A 27,308-nucleotide genomic window follows, 5' to 3' on the forward strand; every position below is an offset into this window, starting at 1 on the left:
ACTGACGATTTATCTCCGCGCGAAGCAGCAGCGACCTCTGGTGGTCAGCATGCGAACTGCAGGTGTGTCACTGCTCAACACTGGGAACTCATTGCTTTATTGTAGGTGACTAAAGTTAGCATAAGTACACATATTTTGGTATAATTAAATACTAACACATTTAATGTATAGTGCGATATTAGAAGTTGCGTAAAGACACTGTACATGTTCAGGTTAAAATACATTAATATCATAAAATAACACATACAACTTAAAAAAACACACCATTTGCTTACACATTAAATAACTCATGGAGATATTGGTGCAGTCTTGGATGTTTGAGAGAGTGGAAAGAGAACTGTGAATTTACAATGACTCATGACATGCACCATTTAATTTTAATGTATACTATCACTAAGATTTTGAATTTGTTTTTCAGGATAGGACAGGATATATTAGAATATAACTATATTCAATATATCCAATAAATATTTACAGATGTGATGCCTTAGCAGAGATGTATTTATCTAAAAAGGATACGGCACATATACTTAAATAAAGTCTGGAAATAAATTCTTCACAGAATAAAGTAAATGGAGAAAAGAGTATTTATTGTATATTTTATTGATACTATAGATAGATGTTTTACAGTGTTTTGTCTAACAAACATATAATAAACATGTAGTATAAGTATTTTACAAATAATTAAAAATACTAGTTCATGATCAGTAGTACAATATATTAGCTCGTACGTTTTATGTTTCAAATATTGTACAAAAGAAGTCGTTAGGAATACAGCAGTGGGTTAAGAAAGAATCAATATGTAAAATGTCCGTCCTACAAAGTTAGGAAAGAAGGATTTGGCTGTTATACAAAACAAAATCTAGACAGTAGAATAGTGTTTGTTATTTCACATTATTGGATTAAACAGTGTAACTAATAAACATCTACAGTACAGTATCTGCATTTTTCCACAGACATATACAGCACAGAGTGGCTTCTTATTGTCCCCTAGTGACTGTTATTGCAGAGTTTCTCTACCATCACATGATAAATAGACTTGTTCCCGAGAGATAACTAAGACTTTTATTTTGACATCTATTTCAGTGTTTCCCACATGTCAACAATATACTTTGTCTCTGTCACGATAATACAGCAGAGTGATAAATAGCCTGAGTGATAAATCAACTGTGCCAATATTAGTGTATTGCAGATATATCAGGGTCAGTGTATTTTGCCAGGAAAGACAAAGATATATTCCATTACCCATGACAAATGAAAATGTGCAGCAGAGCGCACCGATGAGGTTTTTTTTACAACCGCTCAGTAAAAATCTTCTTCAATCATCTTTCTTCACTGGAAATGTTTGTGAGACGACAGAAATGTTTTTATGTAAAGAAATAAATGTCAGCTTGTATGTCTTGTGTGCCTCAGAAATCCTGTGTCTGTCCCTAAAGATGCCTCTAAATAAAGGGTAAAGGTATAAAGGCTTTGCTGAACATGGGAAACATTTAGCAGCAATGAAGAGAGTCATTTTTTGCAGGTTTAAACTGCATTTATAACACCTTTGTTTTCATTGGATGAGTGGGCAACAGAGTATAGCCTGTGTGTGGAAAACACTGTATTCTATATATTAAAATAATTTCATTAATGCTAAAAAAAACAGATTTACCGTAAATATATCATTATTTCTATATACAGAGCTTCTTCTATTCTCTTAAAAACAGCAAGGATAAAGGGAATATGTCCCAATGTGTACACATTGACTAGGATCTTGGTAAAGGTTACAAAAATTAGAAAATAAAACCTGGGTTAGTACACCATGATATACACACTCAGCTATGATACTGCAGCAGAAGCATCCCCTCAGCTGTCGTCAGGAGGAACCCAGCCGAGGCTCTCCCTGACAGCTCTTCACCGTGCAGCCTCCTCCTCTGATCTCTTCTCCTGCTCCACGCCAGCCATCATAGACCCTTGTTGTAGGTCACCATCTTGCAATCTGTTGCCATAGCGATCTCCGGCTCCAGGCAAGACACTTCAATCTGCAAGATAAACAATCAGACTGAAGGTAAAAATTGTAGCTCTACATTTCTTTGTCTTAAAGCTTTAAACATTCATTTTGACTCTTAATCAAACGTGGGAAGAGACATCTGGAATGAGAGGTGAAACTAGTGCATGTCAAGTGGTGTATGTGTAATTAGAATTTCGCCAGCTGCTCTCTTTTCTCCTCTCTTTCTCTCTGTGAGCCATCTGGCCTTGACAGTAGAAGCAGTTGAAGCGGCGTTGTACTGTACCTGAGACATCTGGGGGAACAGGCTGATGGCCAGAGGCAGCGAGAGGCTGAAGGTGAGCAGGCACACGAGGCTGTGGACGGGCAGCAACAATCTGCGGTTTCTCTGCAGGAATCGCAGCCTACCAGAGTCAAGAGACAGTGATAAAAGGATATGTGAGCCTGCTGTGTGGATCGATCACAGATGACTACTGCCAAGCCAGGAGTTATTTTTGGATCCGGAGAAAAAGACAGCATGTGCAGATTTAGGGGTGCTATTTTCCACAATTAGTGGGTGGGAGATGAATCTGTCTGTGAGAACGTTCCAGTCCTGGGTTTACCGAGTCAGACTGTAGAAAAGCTCTTTTGTATGTATAACAAAAGAAACAAGAAGTGTATTTTGATTCAGTCTTTTTGTGCTTCAAAACAATTGGCTGTATTATTATATTTTCTCAGGCTGTGACCTACTATTGAATGAGTATATGGAAAGCACTTTAGGGCACAACATATGGCGGGCCTGGCTCAGTACTGATATTAAGAGATAGGTTTTTAGATGAGCAATAACTAAAGGCAGGCTGAGAAAGAAGATGCAAGCTAGCTGGGAAAGAGATGAATGATCTTGTAAATGTAAGGACTTATACGCAGATTATTTTTTCACTATGCCTCTGGCAAATCTTACAGATGTAGGAAAAAAATAGCTGTATTGTGTCAGTGGCTGTGATAGTTGATACAGCTCCTACTCTTCTTAACTAAGCAAGTCATCTTTTAGCAGGACTAGTTCAGCTGCTGCTGTTACTTTTTGTCATAGAAACAATACATACTGCCTGCCTCATTTGTGAGGGATTGCAAAACGGAATAACTATCATCAAAATAGTTTATTTCAGCTACAGGAAACAGGTAGGAAAGACATTTTAAGACAAAAAAGATCTTTACTAAGTCACATGCTATCTTTGACTTAATAGTGTTGTTTGAAGCTGGTTTGCATTCTGGCAAAGATATTGGATGATGTTGGAATTGGCACGAAATAGATTTGTGGGTAATAGGATAAGTAAAAAGCAGAACAAAAATCAATTCATCATTAGATTAACCAATACCCAATTGAATTGTTAATTGCAACCCTAGTAACAAATCCAACCACATAATGTCTGTACAGACCTCTCTAGGTAGGACATGATGATGGGGGGCAGGATGAAGATTGGCATCGGGAGGACCACACGTGTGAAGGCGGTCTCCGTGATCGCCTGGGGTAAATATGAGAACATTGTGTACACGCTTCATTTCAAATTCTGCAAATGAGTTAGATTTAATTTCATGAAATCAGATGTGTGCTGAAGATAGACTGTATAAAATAGGTGCTGAGTGACAGGATCCGTGCATGAAATTATGAGTTTTCCCATTATCAGCCACCAGCACATTTGCAATTCATGGGAATAAACCAGCAGAACATATTCAGTGCAGAAGAGTAGTGTGCAACAAAAAAAAAACTCACATGTCTTGCAGCAATCTTTGAGGATCCCACCACTTTGCCATTGTTGTCCAACACATCAATGCCTTCAGATAGCTCGTTGTGTCTCATCAGGCCCACATTACAGATGTTTGCACTGGCTGAGGACAGGTGAGAAAGGCCACTTTTATGATAATAAATGTACACAAAAACATATGCTGTAGACAGGAAATGTAGTCATGGATCCAAAGAAGAAACTCCTTTATAAATACCTTAATTTTGAGCCGGACTAGTCTTGGTGAAATTGAGAAATCCATTGCAGTAAGAATTATAATAAGCTTGCATTTTTGGATTTATAACTTATTTACTAATTTCTAACAAATTAAGTCTTGGATGGAATTTAAATTAATAATTACCCCCGAATATAAATGGTACAGAGAGTCCTTTGGAAACCCACCTACAGCTGGGAAGGGGACGAGCCTCTGAATGATCATCCTGGTGGCAGGACTCAGCCTGTTGGCCTTCTTAATCAGAACATTCAGTCCCACCTACAACAGTTCATATAAAAACACAAATCAGGTTCACCTTATACAATCTATGAAACACACTTTAAAATCTCATTTACAGCAAACTGGTCCTTTGTTTTCGCATAAGTAGCATTAGTATATGGACTTTACTCTAGCCAAACATTAGCATTAGTACTTGAACTGTACAGCTAACTCTATTCAAAAAGCTTACTGTATATTACCAGCACTGTTAATGATACTCTGTATAAAATATAGCCAGCAATGTAATAACAACTATGGTGCACATTCAAAAGCAGCTCATGACATGAATGTGCAGGTCAAATTCACCAAAAAGACCCTTTTCAAATACATTTTTCTCAGGATTTAAGAGGGAGAAACACATACTGCAATAGAGACAGCGCTGGTCACAGCTCCTACATAGCCTTGAAGAAACTTGGATGTTGGCGTAGGCTGAAGAAGGAGAGAGCAAATGTTGTGTCACAGCTTTACACAGGGTTTACTCTCTATAGTGACAGTTTGTATTGGGATTTAATGTCGTAAATTGTCATTTTCAGAACAAAAAACAATACAAATGAGCTCTATTATGGTGATCAGACATGTTGTACAGAATCTTGAGCAGCCCATTTAATAAATAAAGTCCTTAGGGGGACTAAATGGTAAATGGTAAATGGACTGTACTTATATAGCGCTTTATCCAGTCTTTAAGACCCCTCAAAGCGCTTTACATACTACATGTCGTTCACCCATTCACACCCATTCATACAGAGCAGTGTACCTTACTCTAGGACCTAACATGCATACACATTCACACACCGTTGGCCATGCCATCGGGAGCAACTCAGGGTTAAGTATCTTGCCCAAGGATACATCGACATGTTGACTGCATGGGCTGGGATCGAACCCACAACCTTCTGGTTGAAAGACGACCCGCACTCCCTCGCAGCCATAGTCACCACTAAACATGTTAATATTAATGCTCCCACCTTTGTGGCGTTGCGGTTTGCATAGTTCACACAGGCATTATGACTCTGGTTCAGCCACTGAAGGAAAGAAAAAAGGTCATAAACAAAGGTTAAAGCAACAACCAAAGAAGAATTATGGAGGAAAGAGAAAAGGGGAATCAAGAGGAGGAGAGTAGGGAAAAGTCAAACGAAAGAGAAGAAGTTCAGATAGACAAGCACTATATACTCTCGTATTTACTGCTTTATAAAAAGACAGCACACAGACAGAAGCCAACGGAGCAGCAGCACTTTATATTACAACGTCCTTGGTCGGAAAGCATTGCATGTAAAAGTATGCTTACCAGAAAATGTAAAAATGTACAATAAATGCAATGGTTTCACAAGATGTTGGTTGTTTACAGTACCTGCCATATAATGGTAGACACCACAGTCTGATTTGGGAGAAGAAGGCCAATGACCTAGATGAGACCAGGGAACAAAGGCTTATTTTCCGGGGTAAAATAAGTCTAAAGTCTAATTTCGTCTATCCCCAAACATGATCATGTAAATGGACATCTGCACAGCCATGATTTTGAATGTATGATTTTCATGTGGGACTTACAATCGGTGTTCCAAATGGCACATAACCTGCACAGTGAAGAAGTGATTTTCAGTGTGAAAAAACAAAGACAAAATGGAGGAAACTTGAACAACTTTAGCAAAGATCTTCATCTGAGGTCGTACCTGACATTCGTAATGGCATGAAGATCTTCTCCCCTGTGTCTGGATGAATGATAGCCTGCGTGCAGAGAGCATGACCTCACCCTCATGCTGCCAGGAGCCCGGAGGCTTCAATGTAATGACTTACAATATGAGCCATGAATCACTTACCTGCTTGATCTTCTGGGCTTCCCACAGCTGCAAAGGTAAACAAAACTGTTTTAAAAATCACTTCAATTAATTATAAGGTTTATATGTTTGATTTTCTTTCCTATTTGGTTCGGATATGTTCGTTAACTTTACATTTTTTAATGTGATAATAACTGTATTTTGCTCAAGCCAGGTATTTTCAAACTTAAGGTCAATCTGTTTCCTGTTGCATGTTAGCGTATTATACTGCAATATATTTCGTTTTTTATCACACCCAGGTCGGTAAAGACTCACCTGACCATCCGACACTCCCGGTGGAAGCTCGCCATGTTTGTAGTCATCGAGGAGTTTCAAGCATTCTTTCAATCGTTGCTGCATACAAAAGAAAAGGCTTCATTAGATCGGAACTGTTTTGAATTACAATTAGAACAATAAAAAAGGTCATATAACTGTCATCAAACACGACCATTTTTAACAAGTTCCCTTTTTCTGTCAATTGATTCATCCATAAATCAACTAATTGTTTCAGCTGTAGAAATGTTTAACATGGCCTAAACCTGATGAGCTTTAATACAGATCTGATCATTTGTTTACGGGAACGTTTTTAATAATTATGGATGGAAGGATAATCTTTTTTCGACACCACATTTCAAAACCTTGTTCAACCTTGTTGAAACATTTACAGATTTATATTTTCTTTACCTCGGACACAAACAGGGTGCTGGGGTCAATTATGTCCGCAAAGTGTCTCAGCCGACCCAGAAATGAGCCCTTGAAAAAAAAGTAAGAGAAGGTTAATTGTTAATGAATGTACAAAACAACATCCTTTCCTCTGTGAATGGATAATATCAGAAGTGTTATTAAGTCTGAGATGATTTATCACACTTTCCATTGCTTTAGTTTAGACTCACTGGTTTAATACATCTTAAGACATTGCTGTGTCTGTTGCACAGCTCTGGTGTGAACATTAAATGTATGTATGTGGTCACATTGGGTACAGTTTATTGTTGTGTATATAAACAGGGCTGCAGTAAGACTTTTAGAAGTGTTTAGGTCATGTATCTTAACAACCCTAATCCCACCCCGAACACTGGTTTTACTAGGCTACACCAAAAGACCCTATGCAATGATACTTAGTTTAAATCTTAGTATATTGATTAAATACTGGATAAATACTAAATCCCTTAAATTTATCCTAACCGTATGCGCAAAAATATTCACCTTTAGTGACTTTTTTATCCATGTGTCATCATCCATGATCATGGTTTTGCTTAAATATAATTCTAGAGCCAGGAGAAAGAATATAGACAGATATTGTTCTTTAAGAAACAAGATGTCACATTTTAATCATTGAGCTTGAGAGGTGCTGGTAGGTGATTTTGTTACCTTTAGACAGAGTCACTGTTTCCACTGAGTCTTATTTTTACAGTAAACTAACACACTGCTGGTTGTATCTTATATTCAGTACAAGGACATTTTAGTGTTATCAATCACCTCCCTGTCAGCCAGAATATGAATAAGTACATTTCCTTAATATTGCAGTATATTTAAATCTCCATGCAGAACGATGAACCTCATTAGTATTACATGTCACTTGTTAGACGCTTTTATCCAAAGCAACTTACACACTCAATACTGTGGGCAATCCCCACAGGAGCAACTTGGGGTGAAGTGTCTTGCCCAGGGACACAACGACATGCTGACTGCAGTGGGGTTTGAACCTGTGACCCCCTGATCTGAACACCAACGCACAACCCACTGCACCACACGCCACCATTAGTAAACATACTTTTGAGTATATTACCTTCTCAGCATTTTGTTCCCAAAGGTCAAGAACAGCATTGCCCAAGTCTTTGCTATTTAAATGAAACCTAAACAAAAGGATTCTTTGAAATGCCACTTAAAGGAAAACAGAGTCAATGTGGAAACATCAAAACAAAAAAACAGCCAATTATAAAACTGTATAAAAATAGATGACAGTCTGTGCTATCATAACTAAACAATCCAACACAATTAAGCTGAGATTAAAAGTAAAATCTGCCTTCTTTTAGATGTACTTTAAAGTAAATGTACAAGCAACCTGAACACATTTAACAAAGACATTCCTCCATCTAAGTGAGGCTTTGAGCTGCTGGTCAAATGCCCTGTTTCCAGTTCCCTTCACTGTCTCCATCAGCATGCCAATTGCTAAGTGTGTGTGCCAGCACTCTGAAAAGGCCCAACAGCAATGAACGCCAAGAGTCTTTTTGGCAAACCAGATGGACAAAAACATGGCAGCTTCAATCAACTTCCCTCAGAGAGAGTTATGAGTGATGATGAGCAGTGGAAGAGGAATGACAGTGGAACAAAACCCTTCAATATTTCAATTATCTGTTCAGCATCGGGTCCTAATTGAAATGACTGGAAACAATAATGCTCCTGAAGAGTGTAAATAACCATCCATCTGTACTGTAACCCTGGGTCCGCTGCCACTGCCATTCCCCCATCACACGTCTCCTCCTCTGACAGGCCATATGTGCTGCAGTGCTGTTTTGTAAGAGAGGGTAGACTGAGGATCCATGTAAGGATCCTGTTTTAATTATGCATGAGTTTCAGCTCCCTGGAGAGTACACAACAAGGCTGTAGTAGCTGAGACGGAGCGCGGCAGAAAGAGCAGACAAACAGAGGAAGATTTCTGCTGATTCAAACTGGCTAATTTCAACTGCTTTGACGCAAGGAACCAAAAGTATTACAGCACCTTTATCAACCCGACAAGAAGTGCAGGTTGCAGGTGGAAAAATAAAAAGCTCTACGGGGTCTGAAAGAAAAGACTTCCTACTTAAAAACCACGAGCAATAGGTGCCGGAAACCAAGATTGAATTACTCGCTGCCTTAAAATTAGGGGGGTCTAAAAGAGGAATTTGTGAGGTACTCTCTAAAAATAGACAAAAGTAATTCACATGTGACAAAGGGTGTGAATGAAATGCCACTTAGGCTTTTTGTGAACATAAATTATCCTGTGCTAATTAGTAAGTCCTCATTAGTTAGTCCTCATCACTCTAAGAGCAAGACCCCAAGACACTCTGTGAAAGACACACAGAACAACGTATTTTAGGGTCCATTGTATCATTCCTTGTGGCCACTTTGCTTACATTTGTGGTGGATTTGCGTCTCTTCTGGATTTATTTGCATCCTTCTTGTTTTTAATCTCTTTGTCTTGCGCCCTACAGTACTTGGTCATTGCATCCTTAAGTGGTGGTGTTGGCCCTCTTTTTTGTAATTTTGTATATTCTATATGGTGTCTTCTTGTTGTCATTTTTTGTATTATTGGCCTTTTTGCCCCTTTTATGGTTATTTTGCATTCTTTTGAGGTCCTGTTTTGTGTCTTCTTAGTCATTTTGGGACATTTTGGTGTTGGTTTCGCACCCTTAGTTATGTGTTCGTGTCTCTTTTTGGGAATTTGGCATTTTGTTATACTTAGCAATACTAACAATCAATTCAAACTGTTCTGTCTATGTCAGAATTGATGTGCTCAAACTTTAGGATAAATTGCTTTCCTTTTGTGTTTGTGTGCCTTTACATCGTTTTTCCGTGTTACTCTGGATTTTGAAAAGAGATGCATTTAAAGCTCATCTGATTTGAATTTATAGCTAATCTGAAAAGTTTGGTGATTTATTTACACAATCTGTTTATGGACCTTGATCTGTGCAATACTTCATGTGAATAATTTCCTTGAGGCTGCTGTTTAATAAGTGTCTTTGATGAAAGAAGCCTCAGAAATGTAAATGTACCCAGCGTGCAGCTTCCTCAGTTAATGTGCAACACGGGTTTACGTGAAGGTCACATTATCTTTCAGGGCTGACCAATGCAAATTCATTTCGGAGGACGGAAAATTGAGTAATGGGCTTCAGATAAGGACAGGCAGCCCATTCATCTCGATCACATTGGGGGACACAGTAACTCTGCAGAAAGCATCCTGATATATTAGATACACTTCAGGCTGTTATATTGCGATTTGGATTAGATAAGTGTACAAGATGTGCAGATATTGTATCAAAAAATCCCAAACAACTGCAATGTTAAAGACTAAAATAAGAATTAAAGCTGCAAAAACAAACAGATACGCTTTTTTACTAGGGAGGTACTAGTGCCTTGGCTGCAGCCCATAGTCTGATAATATATTTCACGGAGCAGCAGCAGCGATGCAAAGGGTGTGAAATCTATAAATGGAGATGATAAAGAGCGATACACAACCATTATGTGTACTACTTAAACTACAATACACTCCTGCAACCACGCTCAGAAGTTCATAATCGGTTTAAAGTTGTTGCAGTTATACAACAAAGAATCGCGGATGAAAGGCAACTTTCGCTAAAGTGAGAGCATCCAGAGCAGCAGGGCGGAGGATGGAGCTGTTTTCCGACAGAAAGCCTGAACAACAAAATGCCATTAACGCAGCTTGACGGGGAATAAATAAAAAGACTTACCTGCTCGTATCGCGGTCTCCCGAGCTGGAAGGCAGGACATGCTGCAGATTCCGCCATGACAGCCAACTCTTTATTTATTAATGAACTGAATCATGAACGGATTTTCAAGTAGGGCGAACTACAGTCAGTGAGTGTCGCTCAGTGTGTCGGGATGTGTAGTCCTTCCGTTTGCAATAACAATGGCAAAGTTAAACCGCATGACTACACATCCCAAATAATCGATTGAATAATCGACGCTATTGCATAACATCTCGGATTTATCTTGGGAAAGATAACAGCTGATGCACCTTATAGGTGTCAAGATTGAACCAATAAATCATTTTGTGAGGAGGTGTGGCCTAACGGGACTATAGAAAAATAACCTTTATACAGTCTATGAAAATAACCCAAAGAAAAACAAAATTGAGGCTAGTCACCACACTGGACTCTTATAGCAGAAGATGCTGCTTTCAAACTGACTGAAGTCTATTTAATGCGCATTAGCCTTCAAATGATTGTGCATCTTAATCATATTGCACATGTAATCCATGACATCCATCCCAATGTTCTGAAGAAACATTTAAAAATAATATGTTGCTTTTACCAAGTGTGTAACCCCATCCCAATTGTGTTTTATATGTGGTATGTAAAGAAGTACATAGCTTATGTAGGCTACTTGACGCAGGTAACACTTTTAGGTACTTATCTTGAGTATTAACATTGTTATACCCTTGCACAACATTTTGGAGGCCATGGTTGTATATTTTTCACTCCATTTATCTGACACAGAGTTAACTCGATGAATGAATAATGATGTAGGTAAAGCAATGAACCTCCTCGACCATATGCGTGAACAAAGTTATTAAAACATTAATGCATACATTGTAATACAGAACTAAATTGTATATGATTTGTAAAATTGGCTATTCTTCATTTTGGTTTGACTTGTATTTGAGAATTTCTACAGTGGTATTGATCTTTTTTACTAAGAACATCTTCTATTCACTGGCTACCACTTTTCTTTTCTTACATCTTTACAACTAAAGGGGTAGCCTATAACAATATAGAATCAGCTCAACCTTTTTGTTCTAAAAGGGAACAACTTGGTCAGTCTTAACAGGAAATGTAGCTGATGTTATGCATCCATGAACACAAAGACTGCTTATGCTAGTATGTCTTGCTTCAGAGCAGAAATTAATGTTAATCAGCATTTCACAGAGAGATAAGTGAAGTGAAGTTGCTAGCAGTGCAAGCTGGGCACTGCTGGCAATAAACGCAATTTAAATCAATAATATCTTTAATAAATCACAGATTAAAATATCCTGAATATGTGAAAGCCAAGGACAAGGTGCATGCTGAACCAGCAGTTTTATAACACTGTGTAGTAAAGATGGCCCTCGTGTGGAGAGACAAAAGCATTGCTGCAGAATAAAGGATGGAAAACACTCATACTAGTGCTGATAAGCAGAGATGGTAGAAGTACTCAGATCTTGTACATGAGTAAAAGTAGAAGTACCAGAGTGTAGGAATACTCTGCCACAAGTAGAAGTCCTGCATTTAAAATATTACTCAAGTAAAAGTACAGAAGCATTAGCATCAAAATATACTTAAAGTATCAAAAGTAAAAGTACTCGTTATGCATATATTTCATCAGAATAATATTATATGTTTTTATTATAATTATTGATGCATTAAAGTGTTATCAAAGCTGGTAAAGGTGCAGCTAGTTTTAATGACGTTGTATGCTGCAGGGTGGCTTGAAAATTTACTCCAGGTGGAACTAAAGTCTTGTTTAAGTGTTGATTATATTTCACATCATTAATCCAAATATGTAAAGTAACCAAAGGTATTAAGTAAAAGTAAAATATACACCTCTGAATTGTAGGGGAGTAGATGTACAAAGTAGCATACAATGGAAATACTTAAGTAAAGTAAAAGCATCTCAAAATGGTATACTTAGGTACAGTGCTTGAGTAAATGTACTTAGTTACTTCCCAAACCAACAACAAATGACACAACACTTTGGCTCATGTGCACTTTATTGTATTACAGTACAGTACTAAGGTCATGTAAAGCATTGTGAGTAGCTACAGTGGTACTGGAGTGACATTAGATAATATATTATCATGACAAAAGTATTTAATCGAAATAACTTATAATACTCTTATCTGCTGCATTGAGGCTGTTTTATTTCTACAATAAAATGTTGCTATTTCAACAAATAAAAGCGAGATAGACAAACAATACATACGAAATATATTAAAACCTTGTTGTTTTTGCATGTAACAAAAAACAAGACTTTAACAAACAAAATCATTTGTAAAAGTAAAAACCTAGAGACAATAAGTCTTCATCTCCTAGTCTTTTCAAACAGGATTATTGTGTATTGATTATCATAAAGCGATGTTAATGCAGAAACCTCTTTTATATTATGCAGTGCAGTATTTTCATATGCACATTTTTTAGCATTTCTTCAATTCTATTTGAAAATATGCATTACCTCAAGTAAACCTGTTTTCACAATTTCCTAAAACAATGTGAGGTGAACATTCTTTGTGGAGATGTTGTGTTTGCACTTTAACAGCTGCAAATGTAGGTTACTTGAGCTAACATCATATTTTGCCAGAGGAACTAGCTTGTGTTTTATGTTAAATGCACTCTGCAAAAGTGTTACCTCTAGCCTGTATTTTATTTTACGCATGTGTATAAGCAGTGAGTTCAGAACAGCCTACCTTAAATTATTCTACAAAGCATGAGTAAAATTACCTTTAAGGTTTGATAGAAGCTTTTTTCTCATAGTAGTTTATTATTATTTTGTTGTCTGTGTCAAACTGGGCTAGTAACCAGCATGCATCTTGGGTAATATTGTGTCTACATCAACAAGGCAGTATTAGCAGTGAGAAGACCTGGATGATTGTGAGATCATATTTTGTGGAGTATTTGTTTGACTGTAACTGTCTCTCGAACAGTGATTCCCAATCTGTAATACTAACCCTGCGTTATGAACCCACTCGAGTTCAGTATTCTGCAGGATTGTACGTCACATTGTCACTTGTGTCTTTTGACTTGAAGCAGCGTGGGGGTCTGTTCCATGATGCGCAGTAAAAGATTATCAATGTAGTCCTCCAGGTCTCGAACCTGTAGCTTGACCTTTTTCAGATCAGCCTCACACTTGTGCAGCTGTGCCGCCTGCTGCTCGGAGGCCGCGTCCTGCTTCTGCATGTCCATCTCCTGCTGCAGCAGCAGGGAGATCAGCTCCATGTTGGTCAGCTGCTGGTAGTGGGCCGTGTTGTCCACTCTAACCTCCTGCAAGAGAGAGAATGGACAGGAACAGTTAAGATGAATGTGTGCAAAATATTTAAATGATTAGTTTGGCATTAAGGAAATATTCTTATTCACTGCCTTGCCAAGAGTTATATGAGAGAGATGCCACTATAGTGTGCTGCTGGGATGACATATGTTTGGAGGCCAACATAGATATACTACATGTTTTTTTCAGCAATATAATGTCCACAAATTTAAAGATTTTAAAGCATGAATGTAATCGGCAGAAATATAATAGAAAGCTAAAACAACTCAGTTGCATGAATTCACGTGACAGAGGCAACAACTGCCTTTTGTTAAGGATTTTGTACTAAATGTAGAAATCTATTACTCTTGTGTCACAAAGCTTATTTTAGGCATTTTACCAAAAACCCATTAAAATTAAGTGTGCAAAAATGCTAGCTCATTTCCTGTTTTTGTGACATTCTTAAAGCAAATCAAAAGACAGGAGATGGTTATCTATGTTAGCAATTAAGGCTGGAGGCAAGGGTCAAACATGGCTCAATTGAAAGATGCAGTTCAGTTTTTGTGTAGAGCCAGGCTAGCTGTTTACATATACATTTATTTTGAAGCTAAGCTAACTGTCTTCTGCTGCTGCTTACTATTTAACATTCAGATATGAGAGTACTCTCATTCTTCTAATTTATTCTCAGCAAATAAGTGTATTTGTAATATTGTCTAATTATTCCTTTAAATGAGAAACTGATTAAAATAAATAGCTTATTACGATTCTAAATGGCTCACTAATTCACTGGAAACAATGAAGTGATCTATGGTCCTGCACTGAGTGCTGTAATGGTGTTAATACATGCTCACAGAAGCATTAAATAGTCTGTGGACCTAATAGCTTCCTGTAATTTATTATGATATGTTAATAACTTAATTATTCTGCTGTTTGAACACACAGAGAGACTCGCGCAGTGTTATGGGTAGATTTAGAAAATGTACTGTGACGTTTTAGATCCAGTTTGACAGGTAAGTGACATACATGTAAAGAATGCAGATCAGCAAAAAAACACTAATTACTGTCGGAACACCATTTTTTTGTTTTGTCCTACCCACAAACAAAACAACTATTTAACACTGTTATGACAGGTAGGGTTGTTTGTATTTGATTTTATTATTTTCCCTGCAGTCTCAATCCCAAGATAAACTTTCAAAGAAATGTGTAATAGAGATACACTAAAAAGCAAAAACAGATCATATCTTAACAAGAAGTTTAATTGAATAAACAGCTCTGCACTTCTGTATCAGGTTAAAATGATGCTTATCCATGTACCTTAACAGCATCAGAATAATGTTATCCGCTGACACAATGAAATAGACCAGGATGTCACAGGGAAAGGCTAGAAACATAACTTTAGGACCTGAAAATCGTATCTGGGCCAAAGAACTAATGGGATCAGCATTTCTCTCCCCAGTGTTGGAAGTAGCCTCAGTCTAAAAGGAGCTGTTGGGCTGATGCTGCACACTGTCAGTTTTGTTTAATACCTTGACTAATTTACTTTATGGCAGTAATACAACTCAATCACACGATGAAAAAGGTGCACAGTAACTCAAATATTCAGTCCAACCAGAATATTAGCAATACCCCGTCACAGGTGTTGAAATATCCTTTTGCAGTTAAGTTGGACATATCACAAAAAAGCATATTAGTGCTTTATTTTGGTCGCATTTGTGTGAAAACCCATAATGTGGCTAAACAGGGCAGAAAATGGCCTTTATGAGAGAATATAGAAGCTTATAAAGGGTTAATATAGTGTTGTGTTTTGGTCTCTGTTACCTGACTCCTCTCAGGTTCGGAAGCAGCCTGGTGGGCGGTGCGTCCGGGGTGGATGGTGGACTTCAGCTTCTCCAGGACCGACCGGCCCTCCTTCTTCTCTGATTGGCTGGAAGTTAACGGTTTCACTGGATGAGTTCTGCAGAGTAAAGAGGTCAGCACGAGTATTTGAACACAGTACTCTTACTATAAGCACATTATTGTTTTCTTCATATATCATTTTGCACGGTCAAATGATTGATAGCAGGTCAGTCAGCAGTTATAACTTCTAAGCAGGAAATCTGAAGGAATCTGTGAAGAAACAGTGAGCCATGTAGGAAAAACATAAGCACAATGTACTGTTCTTGGAGCATTACAAACTGCAGCAATGTGAGCTGAGGTTAAACTAGAAGAAATGGCTTTAATACAAGGGCTGTGATTCTCTTGTTACTTGAAGATGAAATAATCTATAGGGAAACACAGGGTGTACTTACTCAACAACAACAGCACAGAAATGTTTCAAAATCTAGAAATCAGAAGAAAAACTACTGAAGCTACCAGATTATCTTATGCTTATATTATTGATATAACAATCAGATGGTCGATGGTCCTTTTTTCCAAAACAAAAATATGTTAATGATACAATTGTATTCCAAATATTAAGATGTCTCTCCTGTTTCTACGGAGAATAAAGTGTAAAAAAAGATTGTGAACAAAGTTTAGTCCCTGGGCCTTATCATGGTTTTGCCACTCGTGATGCCACTCGTGATGTTTTTTATCAAAAATTCCTGGCATGACTCGTCAAACTCTGGGTCCCTGAAGCATTTGATCCTCTTTACCCCCAAGTGGTGCGTCTGCATGCCCTCTACTTATTCCTAAGTGCACATTATATGCAAGTATTGCGTTGGTTTTGAGCCAAACGTCTGAGTTCACAATACATCAAATAAAATAGAAACTAAAGCAGAAAGCACATTTTTCTGGAGGGGATGCCAAATGTTGGAGGCAGCATTTGTTTCAGGAAGCCAATTACTGGCATAGGTTGTAAATGTCCAGTGATAAGGAGTTTCCGGGCAGAGTTTCACAAAGCACTAAGAAGGGTATTAAAACGGATCTCTCCCTGCAATGTGCATTACAAGGCACTGATCACTTCCCGAACCCAAAATACAGGGATAGAAAGATTACATTTATGTTATGGAAAATGTGACTTTTCTTCGCTTTCAAAAAATCTGTTCATTAAGTTCTGGACCAAGTTGGTAATTGTTTGAGGTATGAAATGAATCACCCTGTAATGTTGCATAATTCTTTACCTCATTGATTTTTTTATACTTTTTTATTCTGAAATCTTACTGTGAAATATTCCTTATTGCACTTTATAAAAGGTCCGTAGTTTAAAAAATAAATAAATAAATAAAGACGGAAGTAAAAAATACATAAAGTGTAATTCACTTAATTAAACAAACTTACACATAAACTGTAAAGTAACATATTTTGGTGATATAATATAGGTAAGGAGAAGAAATAAGCTTTTATGTACTTCTAGATATCTGGAGATTATGTATCAACGGGTCAAAGTAATAGCAGTTTAGGCGAAGTGAAAGAAAAACAACAGATTTACAATAGCCAACGAGAAACAGAACAATGAGATGAAAAACATTAATGTGAAGCAAAGCCAAGAACAATGCAGCGGGTGTCATCCAACGACATTGGAAGAACTTATAACGACATTCAACATCAAGCCAGGCCAACAGTAAACAAAGCAACAAGAGTAAAAAAACAAAAAAACATTAGGTGTTTTGTAGTTCATGTGGAAATCTACAGCTTGTCAGTATAGCTACATACGTCATATCCTAGTGGGAGGTCTCTCACCTGCTCTCCTGACGGGGCAGGCTGCTAGCAGGCTGAGTCTCCTCAGGAAAAAGTGAGTGGCGTGCATCGACCAGGGGCTGGTCAGTGGTGCAGGTGGTGGAGGAGTAGGGGGCCACTGCCAGAGTACTGCTGGCTCCAGCACCGGGCCCCATGCTTGAGGGATGTATGGAGGGGCAACAAACAAGGGTAGGGTGGGGCTTAGCCTGTGCGTCACCTGAAAGGGAGAGTGTGCGCGGGATGGAGGAGAAAGAGGGTTCGAGCAAAGATTCCCCAATCTTTGACTTAGTAGGGGTTCTTGAGTTTGGTGCTACTTTAGCATGAAGGTCTTTAAAGCTGATATCAGAGGATTTTACTATTGTGTTGTCTTGTGAAGATATCTGTGATGTTTCATTGGACTCATTTTGATTTGTAGTACTATCTACTAATGACAGTAACGAAGAAAGTGCTGATTTAGAGGGCAGATATGACGACGGTCCTTCTCTGACTTCGGAAATGTTTTGAACGAGGGACAAGAACTGTTCGAACTCTCTGTCTCCGTTTTGGCTCTGGTTGCTTGGGCTGCCGCTGCTGTTTTGTCGAGACAGTCCTTTTGGTCTCAAACGTGCACTAACCACACCAGGAAATGCATCATGTTGGTTAAGTGCGGCTGTTTTAGCTTGTGGGTTTCCGTTATCATCAAACTCCTTTTGTGTCTTTTTTAAATCTGCAACACTTCTTGCAGTAACACCTCTGGACTCAGTTTTAATATCGTCTGCATTTCTCGCAGTGATGTCTCTGCTGCTTACCCTGGAGTTATTCAGCTGATCATGGCAATTGTCTTGGTAAACTGGAGAGACTTTGAACAGTTTGCTGGATGATGCAGGTATTTCAAAGGAAGAGTTTCTCTCCCGTATGTAGGTGTCCTTCAAAGTGAATAGTTCCTCAGGTGTGGTGACTGTCTCCACATGGTAGGCAGCTATCTGCGAAGCTTCTGGCGGTTGTGGAAAAGTCCCGCCAAAACTCCTAATGCCTTTGAGTGGGTCAACTACCTCTGAATGCGAAGAGCTATCTGAATCGATAAAGCCAAAATCAGAATTATTCACATTCATGTTCAGATCTTCCAAGGTTGGAGACAAAGACACATTATTGTTGATGCATGTGCTTTCAGGTGGATTAGACTCTGGCTCTGCTACTCGAGTGGTTGTAATCTCTAGTGCTTTTGCATCTGGTTTTGAGGAAGAACATGATATGTTTAAAAGGTCTGCTACAGATACCTCACTATCAAGTATTTTAGGTCCTGAGTTCACGGATGTCACATTATTTCCGGCAATCTCTTCAGCATTCAACGATAAACGATTCATTTGGGGTTGTCCGTAGTTTCCTCTGCACATGCGTCCATACAAGTCTTGCTCGAACAACATACCTCCCCAGCGGTGGTTTTCATCTTCCAAAGGTTCATATTTGAACCTTTTGAGCTTTTCATCTGTCGTGAATCCTGGTGGAGTGATATTTGCGTACGTCTGAGAGTTAGCGCTGAGCGAGTCTGAGGTCTCGCTGCTGGTGTGAGGGTCCGGAGAGATACTGTTCCTCTTGCTTTCTGCTTCTCTTCCCCGCTGCAGCGAGGCCACGCCGGTCTGAGACAGCAGGTAGGCTTCTTTATGGACAGCTAGTTCTTGTCCTCTGTGCAACCAGCCATCAGAGTAAATATCATTCACTGAAGTTCTTACAGGTCTCCTTGGAGGCAAAGGTGGAGGCTCCTCTTCACATGTTTGCAGCTCGTGTGCATGAGCGTTGGTGTTGTTATTACCTGGAAGATCACTGTGAGATGGTTGACTGGTTCTCTGTTTCTGAGGAAGACTCCCTTGAGGTGAGTAGAGCCTGCTGGAGGCAAAGGCATCGAAAGAGTCGTCCCATTCTCCTGTACACTCAGACATGGAGCGAGGGGCGGAGGGTTTTGTTTTGGCTGCTTTGGGTATTATTGCAGGGAGAGATATCTGCCTAGCAACTGGCCTGGGGCGCTCCCGTTTCATGTGAGCCATATTTGTAGCTTTAACATCCCAAGCAGGGCTGGGTGTGCAGGGCAGGGTGGTGTAATGAAAGGGAGAGGAGTTGGATGAGGTGCAAGGTGCAAAAGTAGGGGACCTCTGTGACTCCTCGGCTATGAGATCCTCGAAAAAAGGGTTGCACTGTGAGGGGAAAGGGTTAGAGGAGGAGATGGGGGGTGAGGCGGGGGAGAAGGGATTGGTGTTATTGCAGTCATCAGGTGAGGCATGACCGGAGGGGGGGGCGGAGGGAGAGGAGCACTGAGGGGGTACAGGGGAGCGAGGAGGGAGGGGAGGGGGTACGTCTGAGCTGCTTTCTACCTTAGGAGAAACTTCCAGCCTGTAGAGGAAGATAGGGCACAATAGTCCTCTTAGTTAATGATGTGCCAGGTTACCAAACAGAGAAGACAACCACAACACTAGCGGACATTTGTGTTACCTAGAATAACATCAGTAGATGTGGATTCAAATCAAACAAGATCAAACTGGCCAAATGAAAAAAAACTGTAACTTAATCAAAAAAAGCAGAGCACATTTGCAAAATAATCAAGCAAAATAAAAAATGCATTCAAGACCTTCTTCAAGGGTGAGATCATATTAATGTGGGATGATTTCATCACATCCTGCAGGAGCATTTCTCTAAACCACAGTGATGTTGCATCTTTGATACAGAAACGTAGACACACAGTGATACAAAAAAGAATAGAAGTGCTCAAGGGCTATTTGTGGAAAATATAGAATGAGATGATGAAACAGCATGTTGTAAAATGGAGTTAACTATCTATTCCATTTTCAAATGAGCATGGAGCAGAGCAAACACTGAACTCGGGACACACTGCTGAAAGCAGGCATCACATGTTGGGGTTGTTGTGGATTCACAACACACTGTGGAGCCCAGAGCAAAGCCTGTAAACGACCCTCACTCACCTTGGCTTGTTCTGGGATTCACCGGAGCCAAACCAGCCTCTGAGCCTCCCCTCAGATGTCGAACCAGCCTGGTTCATATCAGACTTAGCTGGGAGAGAATCACTCCTCCCTCCAGAGAATAGCGTCTTTCTTAGCTTCCTCCCTTTGTCGGGAGAAACAGAGGCAGAGGAGGTGGAGGGCATCTCTGTCTGAGCTTGCTGATTCGATGGAGACGACGCCTGAGCTTCCTTATCGTCCTCCTTTTCCTCTTTCTTCGTCTTGTCAAAGGACCAGCGTCGGCCACCGGTGAAGTTTCCTTTGTCCTCGCTTCTCTTGGTGAGGTTCTGCAGGGAGCGAGACAGCGGGGAGCATTTCTCCAGCAGCACCAGCCTGGACTGGTGGGCTCCGAGGCTCTTCGGAGTCGATGGCTCCGAGTCGTAGACGTGGCTGCCGTTTATACACAAGGAAGACTTGGACTGAGTCATGGTCTGACCCTTCAGAGACTCCACTGCAAGGTTTGGGCGAGGGAAGGCTGTCGTGATCTTACTGGCTTCATCGCTGAAGGCCCGCTTGTGAGTGAAAACATGTGTGGTGTGCTGGCTGGCGAGCACTGTTGGAGGAAAGGAAAACAAACAAGAAACATATCAGGTTCATAGGCAACCCTTTCAATTATAATTGTAGTTATTTACATTGGTTACCATCTTAAATCATAGAAATACATTACCTTGTATTCCTCATATATGAAAACAGAATTTGGGATAAACTGAGTTCACCAATTAACCTGGTCCAAGCATTCGAGCTTGAAAGAATGTGCTTAATTATAAGGCACTCGTAAAAACAGTCACCAGGCTGTTTCATGCACATATAAACTATTGTTATATATCTTTATTAATCAAGGACCATGCATAAAAATGCATTCATCTCAAAAAGAGAAGAGATGCTATATACATGATTATAGCTAAAAGCTCATTTCCATCTGCAGTCCCTGGGCAGGTAAACACATAATAATCAACAAACATTAAAACATTTCTGAGTGCCTATCACACTGACAATCAAAACAGATCAAAATCCAGATGTATAAACAATTTCAAAGCCTACCCTTTTTAGCTAAAGCTGTCTCTCCGTAATGGGTGTCCGCTCTCACTCTGCTGGTGTAGATGGGAGAGCTGGGAGGGTCTGACATCAGATCCAGGCTGGGTGGGGGGCCGGGGTTATCACTGGCCATGGAAGACACACTGCTCTCTGAAGCCAGGGAGGAACACGACCTGGTGTCAGACGACTTTCGCAGCCTCCCTTTGAAGAAGTCCTTCACCTTGCTCCTCTTCTCCTCTGCTCTCTCCACATCTCGAGTCTCAGCCGGCCCTCCGCCCCCCTCCTCAAAGGGCTGCCCCAGGGATCCTGACAGGGCTGCGAAGCGTCCGGGCACAATAGCTGAGGAAGACTCCATGTCCCCCCTCTTCCTCCCTGTGACTCGATCCTTGAGCTTTCCAAAAGCAGAGCGAGGCTTGTCCTTTATGGTGAGGTCGAACATGCTGGCGGTCATGTTGTTGCGAGTGAACTGGACCGTGACCTGAAGCCCGCCTCGGTCCTTCTCCTTTCTGCCCGCCTTGGAGTTGAGCTTGAACCATCTGGAGTCACAAGGAAAAGGGACAGTCAACATCCAAACTGTGGCAGTCACAGACCCGGCGCCGTGGGAGGGCAGGCCCTCCCATTTGACATTCCTGCCCTCCCCCAATAAACACGTTTTATATTATTTATAAAAATGTAAAAAACATTTTTTAAATTTTTAATTATTAATAAACTGTGAACTTTAATGCTACGATTTATGTGATGTCAGATACTAGTATATAAGAGTAATCAATGAAAAACAGGTATGAAATACTATATGACAGTAAAACAAGAATACAGTTTAAAAGGGGAGTGATTTGTAAAATATCCATCAAGATAAATGTACACTTCTGTTTCAAATGGGTGTTGAGAGATGTATCCATAGATCTCTTAATTTTGCTCTCAAAGTGCACCAGATTGATGCTTTTAACTTCAATATTTAAAAAAAAAAAAAGGGGGAGCATGCCCCCGGACCCCCCTAGAGGATGTTAGGTCCACCCTCCACTTAAAGAAAATAGCACTTTACCCCTGCTTACACCTATATGCCGTGAGCTGATTATCGAGCCTTCATTGTAACAAGCATACTGTGTATGTGCGAGTGGGGAGTGTAGCAGTAGAAAATTCAACTGTAGCGCCCGGGACATTAATGGGAAACCCTACATGTTTGAGCACCCTCTATGGAACGTCAAGCTACCCCCCAAAAGAAAATCTCTGGCGCCGCCACTGGCAGCAGCACATGACAGTTTTGTGTGCCCTCCTATGAAAATCATATGCCCTCTCTGTAGATTTGTTCTGGCGCCGGGTCTGGGCAGTCATACAAAATATGTCACTGAAGTGTGATGCTATCGGTTATAGGCAATCAGAGGTTGAACAAGCCATGCACAGGGACAACAACAAATAACATTGATTTATTTGTGTCAATGCTTTCCACATATTACATAACCTGGAAATAATGCTTGGGGCATAGTACTCATAATCTTACTGTTTTTACAAGCCCTCAGAAAAGGAAATCACAACCCAAATTCTTCAAGTTCCAGTGGCTTGTGTGTACTGTATGAGACAATACTGTATGAAGAGTGAACCGATGAAATCCTCCCTCTGTTTCTGCCTCCTAAATCCTTAGAGTGGACCAGAGAACGTGTTGTAGTGCCAAAACTAACAGCATGAATTCAGTGAGTTTCACTGAGCGTAGAGAGGGCGGAGAGCCCACAATTAAAGCCAGATGTGTTGTATTGCTTTAGTGGAGATGTTTCATATTTTGATGGTGACTCCTGTTGCGTCACCTGTGGCACAAATGAGGTCTTCAAATACTCACTATCAGGCAAATTACAAAAGAGTCAACGTTATTTAAAAAACAGTAGAAATAACTTAGTCTTACAGCATGTTATCTGAATCAACATTCCTACTATCGGAAACACATGGTGCAGAATAAGGAACACATTTTAAGTTATAGTTAATTATCATTGACAGACGTTTTTTTTTCTTCATATTTTCACTTCCCTGTGGTTTTCTACACTCATCAAACACATCACACATTCTGAACACATCAAATGATGAACATCAGTCACTCCTTCTCACATACTCATACTATTTATATCAGTGTATTGATAACAAGTCCACTAATCTAATTTGGCAGGTCTCAATTCACAAAACAACAGCCAGATTAAGTAAGACTATGGAAAACAATTTATCTCTTGATTATAAATAAATGTGGGTGCAAACATACTTAGTGCCCTATTGGTCAAATATATACTATTTACATGTTATATTCTTTGTCCTAACATCAGCTGTTAACTAATCAATAGTATATAAAGATGTTCGGATAGCCATACCTGTAACAGCTCCACATTGAAGTAATGTACATTAATCCATCACTAAATCAGTAATGTATTATATATAAATCTGAAATGAGCAATTGTGCACCATGAGTACTTCCATTTTTGTCAGTATATTTGGTTATTTTCCTGTAGAAATCTTAGTTTATTAATTCTACACGGTGGTACTGTTACTTTTACTTAAATAAATCATCAATGAGTACTTTTTCCACCACTTCCTGTGAGTCTGACATAACAGCATGACACATAACTATATCTTCTGTATGAAGATTAAACTAACTAGTTTTTCCACGCAGTTATATGAGAATACATTGAGTTCTGTAGAGAGGGAAATGGAAAGTGTGCAGAAAAAGATGGAGGCTTTCTGGATACAATCACTAAATGAACTTGTTCCAGGGTGGAAACTGCGACTCGTCGTCTCATCTTGTTGATTTGCAGTGCATTTTGGGAACTGCTTCTGTAACAGTATCAGCCTGAAGGGCCATAATGTAATGAGCCTGTGTGCAATTAGGATTCAAGCTTCAGCAGCTTAATGTGTCATCCTGCAAAACACTAAGATGTCTGATTAAAGTATTCAACTCTCATTTACTCTTTTAACAGCTCCTGTGATTTGGGTTGCAAAAGCACATGTTTGCACATCTCTATGAGGATCATTATAACAGGTGAGAGGAAAAAACTATCCATCAACACTTAGGCTGCTGAATTATTTACATATTTACATTATTTACAATAAAAACTACCTTAAAGACCTCCTTCTGTAATGTTTACTAAATAGGCTAAGTATCATCACTGGTGGAATGCAATTAAGCACTTAAGCTCTGTACTCAAGTTCAATGTTAAGGTATTCTTAGTATTTCCATGTTTTCACTTTATACTTTTTAATATTTGACAAATGTAGTTACTTTGCAGAGTAGTCTAATATATAACCGATCTATACATGTTGAAATGGACTCCCACTTTACCATGTGCAACATTAGTGATGCCTATATACATTCATCCATCACTTGTATTCCAGTACTAAAGTACAAGTGCTAATTGTGCCATTCTGCATAATGAGTGCTTTTACTTTTGATACTTAGTCATATTTTGAGGATCTCTACTCTGTAGTATTGCAACTTTGTAAAACCTCTTGTTCCACCTCTGCCTGCATGTCCAAGTCTGACATAAAACATCACACATCATTTATATCTCTTATATGAGCAGCAATCTGGCATTTTTGTCATGCATGCTTAATTAAAACCCAATCACAACGTACTCATCTCGTGGACACATCCCCTCCTGAAATATCCTATCAAGAGGAATGACGGCTTGTCCGAGGAACACGTCCAGTCCGATGAGCACCCGGTGCATGACGGTCAGCAGCAGGTCCCCGCTCCCCGGGGGGTAGTCTCCCCGGCCGCCGGCCTCCAGGATCCCGGGCAGCAGCTCGAAGCAGCACTCCTCGTTCCACTCGGGAAACTCCGCCTTCTCCACCAGCCCGGTCGTGTACTTCTCCTTGCCCACCTGGATGATGGTGTAGAGGTAGCGGCTGCCATGCTTGCCCTTGGTTCGCAGTCCCCTGGCCCGGAGCACTGTGACATTCACATGGGTGGGCACCCATCTCTGATCATCGTCCAGATCTATCAGTGACATCATCTTGCACCGAGCTGTGTCTGTGTGTCTCTAAAGGTCTTAGTTTCACTAGCTGTCAGCTGCGTTGAAGATCATCCCCCCCTTTGTGTTGCGCCAGAGTTTCCGTGCTGCGCCAAAACACGGCTCTGCTGCAGAATATTCCAAAAGTCCGAGGAGCCTCTGAGGGTTTACCCGAGGTCAGCCTCCAGACAGCGGACCGGGCCTGTGTTCAGTTTAGCGTGCCATGGCCAAATCTAATCAATGCAAACGAAGTTATGGCGAGCAGCGTGCTGAAATCCTCCCACAGCGCGTGCATGTCGCATTGTTAGTTTACTGTCCGAGATATGCTCATCGTGCTCAGGCCCGCCCTCCTCAGCAGCAGCAGACCCGCATACAGAGAGAGGGATGCCGCAGAATTAAAGAGAAACACCCAGCCGGAGCTCTGTCAGAACCACACACACACACACACACACACACACACACACACACACACACACACACACACACACACACACACACACACACACGCGCACACACACACACACACACACACACACACACACACACACACACACACACACACACACACACACACACACACACACACACACACTGCTGACAGAGAGCACACCCCGAACAATACAGATGCATTCAGAAGCTTGTCTTTATGTGAAACTGCAGAAATAGAAGTCATTGAAGTTAAGGGCGGAACCCTCTCTAAAAATAAATAATTTCCAGATCGAGCTGAAAATCTGATTTAGATAAATTGGAATATAATTATAACAATGTGTCCCCTCTTGCAGGATTGCTGCAAGCAAAAACACAGAAACAAATAAGGCATAAAAAAACGAATGAATTGAAATAATAAATTAGTTGAAGAATTAACAATTTCATAAAAAACGTTTTTAATCCAAACAATAAAAGAGCCTTAAGGCAAATTCATCCTTTAAAAATATTATAGACAATTTAAGTGTATTGCCCTTTGTGAATACACATTTGCATTTACCTAAACTTACAGTACAGTTCTTTGTTGATATTGTCTGGAGAACAGCTTTCTCTGATGGACTTCATCATGAGCTGCAGCGCCCCCTGCTGGAGGTCAGGGACATTAACTATGAGAAGAATCAGAACAAAAGAGAAGCAGCAACAACACACTGAAGACTCCCAGGTGGAGGAGCTGTAGTCACTTCCTGCTATTTCTCTCTGATAAAACATATCAGCCCTCACCTGATCCCCTGAATGATCTGCAGTCAGCCTCAAGGGGAAATTCAGCTGCATTATGGCAAATCTAAACAATTATGGTTTTCTATCTGTGTTTTTCATTTTTGTTTTACTTTTATGTATGCACCTCGACACCAAGTCAAATTCCTTGTACGTGTCAACCTACTTGGTAATAAACCCGCTTCTGATTCTGATCTCACTAAGATTTATGGAATAATAGTTTATTTATTTATTTTTGATTGATGAAATAGAGCTTGTCCTTTGTCTATTTCTACATAAGCTCCCACCTTCACTTCCCTTGATTCACAATTCCTCTTGTATATATATATATATATATATATATATATATATATATTCCACGGTGGTGTTGCCACTATTACTTAAGTAAAATGCATGAATACTCCCACTTCTTTCGAACAACCTTTAGTCTACATCAGAAAAATTCAAAAACCCAGTCATTGAATTGTTTCTGTATAACAGACATGAATGAAAACATTGATTTCCAGTGAATTCCATATTTACAATAAATTACCTAATCAATATATCATGATCTGGAATAATAGATCAGATGCTACTGAATGACCCAAAAATAAACTGTACTGTACAGTAGATACACCGTTATTATTTTATATTGATCTGTCTAACTTCTTTAAATATTAAAACAAATTATAAAAAATGCTAG

At 39.8% G+C, this 27,308-nt stretch overlaps 2 protein-coding genes across 3 annotated transcripts; both read right to left on the reverse strand.

Annotated features, from left to right (window-relative positions):
• Positions 1-587: 587 nt before the first annotated feature.
• On the reverse strand, positions 588-10,680 carry sfxn5b (sideroflexin 5b). The gene is made up of 14 exons (XM_034208200.1): positions 10,497-10,680; positions 6,733-6,801; positions 6,325-6,402; positions 6,052-6,078; positions 5,905-5,959; positions 5,783-5,808; positions 5,586-5,639; positions 5,203-5,259; positions 4,604-4,669; positions 4,150-4,240; positions 3,738-3,853; positions 3,404-3,489; positions 2,274-2,391; positions 588-2,021 (listed from the first exon to the last, which is right to left on the reverse strand). Exons 1-14 carry the CDS (start codon positions 10,551-10,553, stop codon positions 1,944-1,946), a joined length of 978 nt encoding a protein of 325 aa, XP_034064091.1. The 5' UTR covers positions 10,554-10,680; the 3' UTR covers positions 588-1,943.
• Positions 10,681-12,496: 1,816 nt separating this feature from the next.
• LOC117541048 (rab11 family-interacting protein 1-like) lies at positions 12,497-25,841 on the reverse strand. 2 transcript variants are annotated; one of them, XM_034208098.1, is made up of 6 exons: positions 25,050-25,841; positions 21,450-21,979; positions 20,373-20,961; positions 17,425-19,785; positions 15,583-15,688; positions 12,497-13,781 (listed from the first exon to the last, which is right to left on the reverse strand). In XM_034208098.1, the coding sequence occupies exons 1-6, from the start codon at positions 25,427-25,429 to the stop codon at positions 13,524-13,526; spliced, it is 4,224 nt and encodes a 1,407-aa protein (XP_034063989.1). In that variant the 5' UTR covers positions 25,430-25,841; the 3' UTR covers positions 12,497-13,523. The 2 variants fall into 2 exon arrangements, with proteins under 2 accessions (XP_034063989.1, XP_034063988.1); XM_034208097.1 differs by having other exon boundaries at positions 15,583-15,718.
• Positions 25,842-27,308: the final 1,467 nt, after the last annotated feature.

This window comes from Gymnodraco acuticeps, unplaced genomic scaffold (assembly GCF_902827175.1).
Source record: "Gymnodraco acuticeps unplaced genomic scaffold, fGymAcu1.1, whole genome shotgun sequence".
Lineage (NCBI taxonomy): Eukaryota > Metazoa > Chordata > Actinopteri > Perciformes > Bathydraconidae > Gymnodraco > Gymnodraco acuticeps.